Source organism: Tetrao urogallus (genome assembly GCF_951394365.1).
Source record: "Tetrao urogallus genome assembly, chromosome: 2".
NCBI classification, from domain to species: Eukaryota; Metazoa; Chordata; class Aves; order Galliformes; family Phasianidae; genus Tetrao; species Tetrao urogallus.
Genome location: NC_136814.1, coordinates 54,438,464 through 54,453,151, shown reverse-complemented (window position 1 = coordinate 54,453,151; position 14,688 = coordinate 54,438,464). Strand labels below are relative to the sequence as shown.

Below are 14,688 nucleotides of genomic sequence, written 5' to 3'. Positions count from 1 at the left end.
GATGCTGTGACAGTGAGAATTCAACTCACTTATTTGGACAAAAGAAACAAGACCTCCACCATACTCCTGAGAGTGTTCTTACTGAGCAGGAAGCTGCTCAATGGGAAGAACACATTTTTTCTTGTGCCTTTTTCTGATAAGAGAATCAGCTGTAGTGCTTTACCCAGTTACCTAGGGATGTCATGGAGATGATTTTTTTGGACCTTAGTTTTCCCTCTGGAGGAGTGTAATGTCACATTGAACAGAAAATAGATCTGGTCCTAAACAGCAGAGAAAGACAGCTGCCCCTTCTAATGTCTCGGGGGATTTTGTGTTTTGCAGGAGATGCACGGGTGAGAGGTCAGACAGGAGTTCTCTCCGAGCGCCGTGGCTCCTACCCGTTCATAGACTTCCGTCTTCTTAACAGTAAGTGCAACCCTTCCTTTGGGTCTGAATTTAATTTTTTTTTTTTTTAATCAGCATAGAAAGTAAATGAGCCAATGTATCTCATCGTATACATATCTGTAGTCCAGCTATCTTCACGCAATCAGCATTAATAATCCTATTATTTCCACGTAGTATTTGACTGTAAAATGTTGTGGTTATATATGAATAGTGTCCATAATGCAGAGCATGTCAAGTAAGTACAGTAGTGCCATGGGGCGTGCTGGGAAGAGCTGGGGTTGCTTCAGAATTAAAAAGATAAACCCCGATGTCCTTTAGCCTCTTAGCAGCAGTTGGAACAGATTTATGTGAGTCTGTTATCCGGTCATATAGAATTGGCACAGACAGAGAGCATGTGACAGCACTGACCAGTGGTTTACAATAACATTAATTTTTCCAACAATTAGAACCCAATCCAAAGCCCCATGGAGTCTTCTCATTGACGTCAATAGATTTCGGGTCAGGCCAGCAGTGAACATCTGTTAAAAATAATCTTAACCTCATTTTGATTGAAGTTATTTTGCCACTGTTGTAAATAAAGGAGGGTAAATTTAAAAGGGGGAAAAAAGACAAAGATACCAAGTTGGGCTTTTTTTCACCTGGTGAATTCTATATACTGATCACAGCCAATTAGCCAGTATGTAAATAAATAATAAAATTACAAATCAGAGAGCTCTTCATCTTGAGCCCTGTAGGATTGTCTCGATGTTGTGCTAATGCAGTGTTCGGACACAGACAGATTAGATACATCCCTGTGTACTGCACAGATTGCTCCAGTTAGCCTCTGAAACAAAAGTTATTTACTGTCTTCATCAAAACAGACCAAAACTCCAACCGTTTGTTTAGCGATTACGCTTTATAATCTTCCAGCCATTATGGTTTTCATTAAAAAGCAATTATCAGAGCAAACTTTAAAATCTTTTTGTAAGTGCTTTCCAGAAAAACTGGGAAGGGGAGAGGTAGGTGGCAGGAAGGAGAAGACCAGCTGCAAAGGGAGAGGTCTGGCTGGGAGTCAGGAGGAAAGAGACTAATAGGGAGGACTTGGGCTCTGATCTGCTGCATTTGCACGAGCTGGCAGAAGTACTGCAGTTTAGCAAAGTGCTTGCTCTCAGCTTTGCTCATAGAAGGTGTTTTCTAGGTCTTAACTCCATCCAAATGCTTGCTGTGGCTACGGTAGAAAGGTGTAAGGGATAGTACAGATCCGGACATTTTGCCAGGACAAGCAGTGAATAACATATACTGGTTGTGCAGAGCTCAGGATAATTTCATACTGCCAGTTGTCAATGATGAATGTGAAGAAAAAACTTCTATATGGCTAGCTGGAAATGTTGATGCCCTCATAAGGACTGAGAGAAAATACTTTATGAATGAGAATTGTTTTAGAAGAGAATATGCACTCACATTTGTGTGTGACTAAGTGAATTCCTTATTTGCTTTTTATTCTGAATACAAGCATGTTATTTAAAATTCTCACTGTATGTCTTCCCCAGTTAAAGAAATGAAAGAAACTGACAATAGGACTTTTGTTTTTATTCCTTATAGACAGATCTTTCCAGATCTGGGATGGGCTGGCGCTGCCCAGGGGTTGTCAGGGGAGAGGGCTGTGAGGAGGGAGGCTGAGAGACACAGCCTTTACTTGCGTGTGGAGCAGGGTGCTCTGTAACCTTTCTGCTCTACTGCTGAGCTTAAAAGTGATCTGTCTCTCTTCAGGCACCTCTGCTCCTACGTGGGAGGGCAGCTGGGTTTTATGCTCTCTTATGGTTTGGTTTTTGTTTTTGTTTTTTTTTTTTTGGTGTTTTTTTTTTTTCTGGTTTTGGTTTTTTGGTTTTTTTTTTCCTGCTTTTCCTTTATCTGAAAGTAGGCAGTAAGACTGATCATGACTCTGCAAGGAAAAGCAGTGATCCTGATCTGGAGTTTCTCATTGTGTTCAGTTCTACCTATACTTTTTTTCTGCATGGGGAGTGGTGTAGCCTAGTTTTTCAGTCCAAAGAGTGGACTGAAGCGACATTTATGACACAGGAAGATGCTCGGTACTGATGCATACAGATGTGTTTTGCCAGGAAGTAAACAGACTTCTATTTTATTTGTTTATATCCATCAATTTCTTCTTCCAGTGAATTTCTTCGGTGCATGCTGTATAAGCATCAAAAAGCATGGTGCTACATGTCCTAGTGTCAATAGGCAAGTAAATGCCAATGCTGCTTTTTTTTTTTTTTTTAACAGTATCTAAATCTTTAGGTTACATTTTTTGCAACATGTTATATTGAGGAGGTGAAGAGAGCAGGGCATTAACCAATAGGCAGCTAACAAAAGCTGCTGCAGTAATGATAAGTGGGACTAGGCAGAGAAAATATTATGGTAAACATCCTCACAACTTGCAGGGAATTGTATCGTAAACATTCCTCCAGCTTTTTACTAATTCAGACAAATGGAATTTTAACTAGAGCTACTTTCTGATATCATCTGAAATATTGTTCTGAGTACCACCCTTGTTTTAAAGTAGGGGGGACACAGCTATTTGAGCTAACATTTGTGATGCCATCTAAACGTTCCTCCAATGGCTTTTTGTAATATACAGAAACTCAGTGAGCATTATTTCACCTTGTCAGTGCTACGCTGTCAGGAACATAAGGATATTGAAAGATCCTATTGGAGGAGATGAAGGGTTTTTATAGCATCTTCCTGTCTTTTCTGGACATACTTGCAAGCCTTCCATGAGATGTAGTTGCACCTATGGCTTTTGGGACTCTGAGATAATTCTAGAATTCAGAACTGTACACCTCACTGTGCTCACATCCACTGCTCAGTCTCCATCAACATTCAACAGGTATTGATGAATGCCAGTGGGTGCTAGGGCAGAGCCCTGGCCATGATGGCAGGGGATAGCTGCAGTGCAAGCTATGCTGGGTTGCATGCAGCACATGGGCCAGGCATGCCTGAGTTAAGGCAACTGTAATTTAGTTCTCTGGTGACAAAGTTGCTCACAGAATCACTGGACTGTATCCCTCCAGTGACTAATATGCCTTGATTAAGAGAGATTTCATTATCCCTTGATGAGATGTGACTGTGGTAGTACATCATTTCATTGCATTAATTAAAAGTTTGAGGGAATTCCCTGCGATAAATCTAGTGTTGTAGGTGGGCAAGCAGCAACAACCAAAAAGACATCACCATATTATGGTTGGATTAGATGCTTTGTTTTATTGCCATTAAGATACATGGGTGATTAATAACTTTTATTTACAAATTTGCTTGTCAGTTTGTCAGAAAGCAAGGCATAGTGATTCTCTAGTTCCCATCTTCCTTACACTAAGTTATTCCTCTGTACTGAATGGATGAATATTATTAAAATGGTTTCTGCTTTCATTTTTTACATTTTATTGAGAAATTCTGCGTTAGGAATGCTTGGGTTTTGACCCAGAATCAGTCATCCCTTTGCTTCCCTTATCTTGTGTATCCCAGTACCCCAGTATCTGACAATTTTCATCTGTATAATTGGTATTGAAAGGATGGAGTCACTGTTCGCAAATGGTGTTAAAATATTTCTTTTTTCTTACACATTGCACAGCAAAAACTTACAGTGGGGCTTGAGAGTATCTAAAAGGTCAAAACATGTTTGCTGATATATTCCAAGGCTGTATCTGTATGTTGCCTAGGATCTTGCTGGCATTAAGCAGAAGCTGAATCAAAAAAAATGATAACTACTTTAAGCTTTGCTTAGCAAATAAATTAGTATATATTATATGTTTTTAGCAACAGATGGTGATAAATAGTGATAATAGTTACTACTCAGTCTCTTTTCCTGATTTGCAGTCTGAGTGGAGTCAAGCAAAGTCCCGTTTTTCAGTTTGTGCATAAGGTGATGCTTTGCCAGCATGCAATGAATTGTGTAACACAGAAATAAAAAGTATTGTCAGAGTTAGTAAAGGAAGATATGAATTCATGAAAAAGTCTCTATCTCAAAGAACCAAAGTCTGTGGATGTTTGAATCTGTGGTTTCTGCCTGTCTACAGAAAGATCCATTTGCAAAATTTACATTCATTTTTGGTTTTGGATTTTGAACAACTCCAAGGTTTTCAGGTAGGGCCCTTCTCCAGGGAAAATAAAACTTAACCACAGCCACCGACCCAAAACTGAAACATCAAGTATCCTGAATCCAAATGAATGAGGTTAAAAAAAAATTTGGTTAACTGTCTTGTTTTGTTGCCTTTGGCTAGAAAAGGAAGTGGGAGTGAGAGATGCCTTTTTAAATATTTCTGACCTGGGTTAAATTAGGACACTAGAAGTCTTGTGAGGAAGTTTAAAGGACTGATTGGATTACTCGGATCCCAACCCAGCCTGTGGAGATGAGGCCAAAGTTCCAGATGGTTATTAAATTAGAACGGGAGAGATCTCATGAGGTCTGCATCATTTCTACATAATACCTCCCTTAGTCCTCATGGATAAACACGTCCAAAAGATACTCATCAACTGTAGAGGCACCACAGACTTCTTAATCAGGTTAGCTTGCATCTTGTTTGAATGACAAGAATATTTCCAGCACTGAAGTCAGTTTATGGCCTTGCTTTCAGTTTTCCTCTTCAAGAAAGAGGAATCGAGTTTCTCTTAATAGTGTTGCAGCACAGAGGTTGTTCTGTTTTCTGGGGACACTTCACACTGCACTCAAAAATTTCTCTTGTCACTGGAAGTTATCCTGGTCTATCCTTGTCTTCCTGCACTCCTCCTTCAATCAAACAACAGAAAGTTTTCTTTGTTTGTTTGAGGTGGATTTTTGTGTTTCTTCTGAATGTTTGTTTTTGGAAGTTCTTAACTTCTGCAAAATTTAATACCAAGGTAGAGTAGAAATTATGTTCTACTTCCTGCTGCTCTTACTCTCTGTTTAGCTTTTGCTTTTCTTTTGTAGAAAATGAAAGCCAAAATGTAAAACTTGCTGATGTATGTGTTTTCATATGCTAGCAAAATGCAGTAATTGGGGCTACAGTAGCTTCAGAAAAAAAAATAGCTGTGCTGCAAACACACAATTTTAGTGAACATTGGTGTGATTATGCAGGTTTGTGCCATTTTTAATACAGATTTAGGATTCAATTCAACTGAGAATGTCCCTTTAAAAGCGTCCAAATTTTGCGTGACCCAGTCTGCTACCCCACCTTCTTTTCTCTGATTAGAAAAGGGAAAGGGTGTACTGAAGATAACACTGGGGATGCTTTCCAAATGACCAAAGGAAAAGAGAGAGCAAGGAGAAAGGATCATTAAGATGATAAATGAAAGCTGGGTTTACTGTTGCTACAGGTTATGTTGCTTTTTTTCAAGGGGGGTGGGGATGGGGGGGGGGGGGGGGGGTAGGGGATGTACAGTTTCCTGTTAGAGAAACTATAATCGGTTATAAAACATTTGCAGTTCTAGTGGGGGGGGAAGGGTTCTGAATGTGCTCCTGTACCAAGACTGATGTGGCAGAACAAAAGCTCATATTGAAATGATAATGGCTTTGTGGTAAAACAACACACCATACTGTTTCCCGAGGGTTTGTAGGAGACTTAATAATTGTTACCAAGATGTTTGTTTTCATAACGATGATGGATGACCCGAATAAAGGCTGTAAAATGTGAAGAAAATCAAATCTAAATTCATCTGAGATTTGTATATAATCTATTCCTGCTCCTGTTGTTAAGGCTAATATTCTGTTACTTCTTTGGCATCTGCAACCCCAGTTCTTTCAGTCTTAGGAGTAATACGTTTTGGGGTGGTTGGAAAGTTGTAGGACAGGTGTTCTTCGAGTTGCCAGCAGTTGTGCAGGAACTTTGTAATTCAGAAAGCGATCTGTTACAAGCACCATCACCTGAAGCATAATATTTCAAGAGTAGGAAACCCCATAGCAACATGACTTAAAAAATTGGTGTTCTGGAACCTCTCACATTTCATTAACTATATTAGACAAAGAAGCATACAAACACCTCTTCTGTAAACAGGGCACTACATTGATTTCATGCAGTTATGCAGTAAGTTGAAGGATTTAATCTTAACTCAAATTTTTAAAAGTTTTGTTTTGTTCCTGCTGATATTTGGTTTTTCTCTGATGTGTTTGGACTCCCACTTTCTTTCTCATAGCCTCTTCCTCATTGGAAGACTGTTTTTAACCCATTCAAAGAGAAATAATACAGTTGTAACAGTGACAGCTAACAAAATAAAGCACTTGGTCTCCAAAACTGAGTTTTATCAAAAGTCAAGGAGCAGAGAACACAGTTTGCTCATACTTATTAATGTTTTGGAATTATATTTTATGTATTTATTTCTTACAAGGATAAAAAAGACAGTGAATGAAATAAAACATTTTTACTTGATTGTTACACATTTCAAAATACCTAATTTTGGATTTTAGTATAATTAGCAAGTATATTACAATAGTAAAAAAAAAAAAAAAACCTTGGGCTTAAAGTATTAAAACAATGATCCTGACCCTAAAGCCCCATTGTTACTTAGCCTCAGTGTCATTTTAAATACATTAGAGCAGCAAGTGGAAACAAAATGTACATAAGAACTCTTTGGATTCCTCTCTAGGTTGAAGAAGTCTCATGAGACTTTCTAAATTTGCAAGATTTTAGTACAACACTTTGCAATCTGTAGACAGTATCTAGTGTAAGGTGTTCATCTCCATCTTCTTAGTTGTGGTGACCAACTGAGATTCAGAAGTGCAGCTGAGACATTTACATGAGCATCTTGGTCCTTCTACATTAGGTTGAAAGCTGCCAATTGACAGTTCTCTGTAGGTTTATTGTGCTTTGTATGTTTTCTCAGTCCTGTTTTCAAAACTGTAGCTGCTTTTGTGGAGGGTTTTTGGACTGTATTGCTCAGGGTAATGGGAAAGCTTGGACAGCGCAGAGAATAGAGGTTACCTGTACTACTTCTAATTTACCAATGCCTTCTCCAAAGTTCAAATTTGAAATACGAATTTTGGAATGAATTTTTACTTTATCTTTGTAAGTTCACTATCCTTACCTATGCTGCTCCTGTCTTTTGATTGATGTAAAAAATTCTTAATGTAAGTGAGGAGACACAGGTTTTTTTTTGTTTTTTTTTTGTTTTGTTTGTTTGTTTTGTTTGTGTTTTTTTTTTATTGTCAGTGCTATGTATTCATCTTTGTAAGAGAAGATTAGTAACCATGTCATGCACTGTTTGCCAAACAAGATTTCAGTAAATGTAACCTAAATGCCTGGCATGATTTGACCAAAAAACAACCAAATAAACAGTGGATAAATACCAACTGTTCCTCTTAAGTCAATTAAGTCAATTAAATGAATGCATCTTGAGCTCTTAATAAAAACATTCTAGTCAGCTGTCAAAGCAGGAAATTGTCTCTGGTATTACAGAAGCTAATTGCTTCCCAGGGTCCTCTCTGTTTTCAAATGATCTGGGCAATAAATTCTGATCCTCTCACTTTATCCTTTGGATATTTCAGCACTTCTCCATCAATCCTGCCTGATTCTTGAGGCGTATGCTTGGTGAGCAATGGATAGGTGCCCAGTGTCTTTACATCCTCAGAACAGGGACAGGGTACTGTAAATTGTATGAGTCAAAAGCGGATGCTTAAATGTGATTTGTGTATGCTGTTTTTGTTTTCCATCCCTTTAGAAAAGGAAAGAAAAGGAAAAAACATTTTCTGCTTCTGAATCAGCGGGCTTTTGAAAATTAATAAGCCTGTTGTTACCCATTCATACTGCTGAGTGACCTGCTTTTATTGTGCACTGAGCTGCAATAAAATAAAAAAGGAGATGCTGTGAAGGAGAACTCACAGACATTATTTGAATGCATAACCAAGTTTGTTTACTTGAAAAGAACAATAACAGTGTAATGAATGTCTGGTGTAGTGTTAAGTACATCCTTGTCCAAATTTGATTTATGTGATCGTTCCTGGATGTTAACTCAACCATTGTTAACATAACCTCTGTAATTTTTATGTTCGCACTGCCTGCGGGCACGCTCCTGCTCAGCAAAGAAATCTGGAAGAAAACTTGTAGCAGCTCCTAGTGCAGGAAACCTCTTTCCCTGAAATAACAGCAGTCGGGCTGTAGTGTGCCATAGGTCGTGTTAAGGTGACCAGATCTGTGTAACTGGAGGAGCTCTGTTAGCAGAAAGGCAACCGCTATGGCTTATTAACCTCTTGAAGGCTATGTGTAGCAACCAGACATTGTCTCTGATCTGATATTATGCACGCAAGATAGGGATGTCAAGTGACCTCATGAAGAGTTTATCTTAACTTGCTGCCTGCTAAAACACATCAGGAGATGCACTGTGAGCTCAGATGAACTGTGGTTTTGAATGTAAACATTAAGATTTGTGAGGAAAGCATGGATAGTCCTCAAAGTGTGGAGTTATGTTAATACAGTCCCTGAAGTAATTTTGTTCAATATTCAAAAATGGGATTCTCCAATCTCTGTGCTAGGCAGTAACTCCACAGGAGAAGAGAATGCACATCTCTGACTGAGACACGTTGTGCTGTTTTATGTAAACAAAACATTCAGAAGTTGCCACAGTGATTAAACACAATTCTCAAGGGAAGTTTTATGGGTATAAACAAAAGATATTCTTGCTCGCCTTTCATGTTAATTTCAAAATTGCATGTAATTACTAAATTCTTCCCACATGAGCCTTACAGTTTGTTCTCTTTAGACAGATATTATAGCATGCATTTTAGTACCCTGAATTCCACAATTGTCATTTTGATATCTAGAAAGATATTTTTGATTAATTTATGTGTAATTCATTTTAATCTAACTAGAAATATATCTGCCAGTAACTTTTTATCTTTTCAAGTCATTGTATGACTTACATCAGGTGTGATCATCAAAAGTTTGTGCTTAGAACTTAAATTGAAATTTACTATTGCCAATTAGGAGATGGTATGCTCAATGTGCAGCTCTGTCATTCACATCATTCACTTCATCTTAAAACTGTGTCTTGATTTTTGTGTCAGGTGGCGGATCCCATGCGCCAGGAATGGCTCTATGCTGTTGGGAGATTCTGGCTTGGTTTTGAGCTGAAGGCAAAATCTCAGCATTTGCTCTGAGCTGCTTTGCTTTTGACTCTTTTTGATCTTTTTTTTCTCACGTGGTTATGTTTTTAACACTGATGAGAGGAGGAGAAAGAGCGAATGTTGATGAGATGGTAATAGTTGAGTGTTGCATCATAATGAGGCATGTTGCTCAGGATGATACAGTAACCCAGTAAAGCCTATAGTAATCATTTGACAAGTCCCATGACTCATAGACAAATCAGTTGTTATTGGAATGACCTAAAGGACATGCTTTTAACGCTAAATACTTTAAGACAGCATCCAAAGTCTGCATGTTGATAGACTGCGATGCAGCATTTGGGCACTTCTGTCAAGAGCCCAGTTTGAAAATACATTTGAATAGTGTGAATTTTTTCTCATAAGAGTAGATGTGCAGGGCAACAGATTGTTGTAGGTGACCTTTATTTGCATAGTATTTTGCATGTAACATAATGTTTATCTGAAGCAGGTTCCGTTTCAGAGGTGCTGTCTGCTGTCTCCGTAGCTTGTGTTTCAGTTGAGACCCATGATACATCTGTGAAACAGCATGACATAGCATCAGCAACAAATTTGATGGTTCAATCTGGAAAATTTTTCACAATAACAAATGTTTTATTTCTACCTGATGTGTGAGTGTTTTGGTAGTGTTGTCTGTGCTGCTGAAACAGCCAGGTAATCCAGCGGATAGAACACAAAGTTCTTCAAGTGTATTTCTGCTTGTTGGGACTGCCCAGACCATCAGCTCTAAGATCATCCATCTGTAGGAATTCTGTATCTGAATTTTAAACAGTGGCAGGTGTGGGGCAAAGATAGACTTAGGGAAATTGGGAAGTCAAAAAACAGCTGACACAGATTAAAAAAAAAAAAAAACAAAAAAACATAATGATTTTAAGAGTGTTTTACTATCTAGGAAATAAACTCAATGCCAGCAACTTCTTAGAAGCAGTAAGTGAAACAAAATGCAAAGACAGGAGCCTGCCAGACATATAGTTGTGACTGGATAACTGCTGCAATGTATATATGTTAATTACCCTTTCAGTAGGCCGTGATGTTTCAGCATTTAAAACGTGTAACAGCTCAGGAAGGTATTGGCACATCATACCTGAAAATCTAACTCCAGGCTGGTAGCAGTGGCATTGTTACTGTTAGCATTCCTGCTTTTTCCAAGTTGTAATAAAGCTATTTTGTGTGGGTTTTTTTGTTATTAAAACTTAGTGGAGTGTTTGGCACAAATCCGTGCCTTACAAGTCTAAGAAAATACCTCCTAAGTTATTTTAAGTATTTGGTGATTACTGACTTTCTATCACTCCGTAACTATGTTGTTTGAGAACTGTTGGATTATATAAAGAAGAAATTTGCTACAGTAAGTGCTCACATCTGCTCCTGGAGAAATCCAAATATTGAACCATCTAAGGTTAAAAAAAAAATGAAAGGAAAAAAAAAACTAATCAGAACTTATCAGAAAAAAACTATTGGAATGATAAAACACATAAAAGCAATATCCAAATAATATTTTAATTTCACAACAGAACAAATGAGCAGCCCCGTGGAGAAGAATCTGGGGGTCTTGATAGATGAAAAGCTTAACATGAGCCAGCATTACTGTTTTCTAAAAGGAGTGCTTAACTATCAATTTCTTGCAAGGTTCCTCCCATCAACAAAGCTGTCATATCTTTCTTACAACCTTCTAACAACTGCCTCTTTTTCCAAAACTTAGACCTGACTGCAAAATGCAAACATTCCAGTTGTGCATGAGGTTCTGTTAAAAATTCAGATGGAATGACTTAGGTCACTGCCAGCTTTAGGAGGCCTGCATAGTGCTCTCTTCTTAGCGGTAATTTAATTACACTAATGACAGATTTAATCACTGTACAAGAGCTACCCTTTTTATTCGTTTTTCTTTTTTTTTCCTTTTTTTTTTTTTGGTGTGTGGCATACTTAGCCACACGTTTCCTAAAATTATCTGGATGCTGACTTGGAGGAACGTATTCTTTTGTATAACTAAAAAGGGAAGGAATTACCTGTGTTTACATCCCAAGTGGGAAAAGGACATTTCCTTCATTTATAGTTTGCTGTGGTATATGGAAAGTGTAATGCAGTGGGGCTGTTAACCTACTCTTGCTTCTTCTTTTTTCTGCCCTTTTCCAAAACTGAGTCATGCATTTGTGCTCTCAGGCCATATTTTGAATTCTCTCTTGGTGTCACGCTTTTGTTGCAAATTGCTGTATTGCAAATGCTGTGCATAAGGCCACCGGTGTCTGCTTGGAGTCTGCCCAGTATAAAGAAGTGCTGTTAACTTCTTATAAGCTCCACTTGTGGAGAGAAGTTCCCTGTCTGTTTGCCTGCAAGAAGCTTTCCATTTTACTATGGATCACGAAACATTACTTCTGTTTTTTTGCAAGAGACCAATCATGCTGCTGTGCCAGTCCTGTCTAATTTGCCTACCTATTAACCCCTCCACAGTTACATGATATATTCCTCCCATGGTGATTTAGCTTGGATCACGTTAAAGCCTGTGGCAGTGTCTTGAACTCAGACCTTCCAACTCCTATATTACTACTCTGTTTACTGGGATGTATTTCTTTTCTGAACTAAACAAATGTATTACGCTGAGGTATAGGAATTTGAATGTTTCCCCTTCATGAGGGCTGGCAAGAAGCATGAATGTTATCACTTCTGACTCATTATAGCAAATTTTTTGCTGTGTCTCTCTAATAAATAATTGAGAATGTTGTCCTTGATCTTGGTCTTCATGGTTTCTGTACTGATTGCTTTTTGTAGATACAACACTCTCAGGGGAAATTGGCACCAAGAAAAAGGTGAAAAGACTGTTAAGTTTTCAGAGGTATTTCCATGCATCCCGGTTACTCCGTGGAATCATACCACAGGCCTCTCTGTACCTGCTGGATGAGGACTACCTTGGGCAAGCACGGGTAAGATGGGTCTCCAGATCTCTACGCATCTTAAAATATTCCAAGGAGTGTAAGTTTTGTTTCATTGTTCATATAAGAAAACGTGGGAATGGCCTCAAGTTGCACCAAGGAAGATTCAGGTTGGATTTTAGAAAAATCTTCTCCAGAGGAGTGGTCAGGCACTGGAACGGGCTGCCCACAGAGGTGGTGGAATCGCCATCCCTGGAGGTGATGAAGAAACTACAAGATGTACTAAGGGACATGGTTCAGTGGGAAATGTTGGTGATAGGTGGACAGTTGGACTGGATAATATTGGAGATCTTTTCCAGCCTTGTTGACTCTGTCTGAATCGTTCTAAGCAGTCCTCATAATACAGCTAAATTTGGTTCTTAAACTTTGGTATTTCAAATACATCTCTATAGCTTTCCTGAGCAAAACTTTAATCGGGTAATTGGTTCCTGCAACTTCAATATGGAATAATGATTTCAATCTACTTTGCAGTTTGACATACTAACTTCTTTTTGTATTTGTTTTTCTAGCATATGCTATCCAAAGTGGGAACATGGGATTTTGACATTTTCTTGTTTGACCGCTTGACAAATGGTAAGTACTTGTAATGGTAAGAAAAATATGTATCTAGTTAGGGTATCTTATATATGACTATCTTAAAAATGTCCAACTAATGTTTTACTAAATTTTCCAGTTTACGTTACTGAAGAGACTTGGACACAATTAGCTCCTCTTAAAATCATATCCTTGATCTTTTCAAGCTTTTACCAGAATGTTCATAACTACTGGAAAACATTTAAAGTGTGGGTTGTTTTTTTTGTGTGTTAATGTAATCTGTTATATTTTTTATAGTCACGTTTTGCTTATTATGAATTATTTATTAGTTTTAAGGAAGTGTTTCAGTTTCCTTTATGTAGGAAACTCCAAAGCAACTTTAAAACAGGCCAATTAGATACATGAGTAGATCAGTTGATAATGCCTTTAACCAAAAATACCTTTACTTTGGGTCAACAATCTGGATAGACTAAAATAGGAAAAGTATGTAAGGTGTTAAAACTCAGTGAAACTGGAGCATGTCCAGAGAAGGGCATCAAAGCTGGTGAGGAATCTGGAACACAAGTCTTGTGAGGAGCAGCTGAGGGAACTGGGGGTGTTCGGTCTAGAGAAGGGAAGGCTTAGGGGAGATCTTATTGCACTCTACTACAACTGCCCAAAAGGACATTGTAACAAGGTGGAGGTTGGCCTCTTCTCCCATGTAACTAGTGATAGGACTAGAGAGAATGGCCTCAACTTGCACCAGGGGAGATAAAGGCTGGATATTAGGAAAAACTTCTCCGAAAGAGTGGTCAGGCTTTGGAACAGGCTGCCTACAGAGGAGATGGAGTCACCATTTCTGGAGGTGTTCAAGAATCTAGGAGATATGGTACTAAAGGACATGGTTCAGTAGACAATATTGATGGTAGGTGGGCAGTTGGGCTGGATGACCTTGGAGATCTTTTCCAACCTTAATGATTGTATGATTTTAAATATGTGCCTGTACTAGCATGTGCCAAGTAATATCTGTGCAGTGAATGTGGGTTGGGCAGCTGCTGAAGAGGTCACAATCACACCTTTGGCCTTTCTGTATTGCTTTTAGGAATGAGATCCCCCAGTCCTTGCTCCCAATCTAAGTAGTTTGGCTGTGGCAGAAAATGTGGGAAAGCTGGTTTAGAGGGTAATTTGGCTGAGCAACTGTCAGGGAAGAGTGGAAAGAACTGCAAATGGCAAGGGAAATAAAAACATTTCTTCCAAATCACCTTTCTATGCCTCTGTTCAGTAGTCAAGGCCAAGTAAGCCTCCATGTCCATATGTTTGTTTTCTTTCCTGAGTTACGTTAAATGAGAAAAGACTCCCTTCAGACATTGTTTTTATTTTGTATGGGTTGGTTTGTTAGGTGTTTTTTTCTAACCGTTCTGTAAACGTTGGCATTGAATTACACAGCGCAAGCTTTTCTAAGCACTGTGTGTACGTATAATTGATCATATAATATAGTTTGATATATAGTTAGGCTCAGTTTTGTCAGTGTTCCTGCTATGAAATTCACAGTCAGACCAACATTACCAAGTGGGACTTGAGATCATAAATCAGTAACTCATTTTTGTGTCCGCATCATTGTGAGATGCACTTGCAGCTGAGCTAGCTGTGTGCATTACGTACGTGTTTCACAGTCATGTATAAAATCAAAAGCTTCAATTTACAAGCTACAGAATTCTCATTAAGTAATCGATTTGTACAGTATGGCAAGCCAAAATGGCAAAA

At 38.5% G+C, this 14,688-nt stretch overlaps 1 protein-coding gene across 1 annotated transcript in view; it reads left to right on the top strand.

Moving 5' to 3' along the window:
• PDE7B (phosphodiesterase 7B) overlaps positions 1 to 14,688 on the top strand; it is a gene marked incomplete at both ends in the record, with an annotated part of 160,824 nt that overhangs the window by 130,186 nt on the left and 15,950 nt on the right. Inside the window, 3 exons of the mRNA XM_079550719.1 lie at positions 322 to 405; positions 12,251 to 12,402; positions 12,921 to 12,984. Of these exons, the coding sequence (XP_079406845.1) occupies positions 322 to 405; positions 12,251 to 12,402; positions 12,921 to 12,984 (300 nt within the window). The remainder of the gene's footprint in view (positions 1 to 321; positions 406 to 12,250; positions 12,403 to 12,920; positions 12,985 to 14,688) is intronic.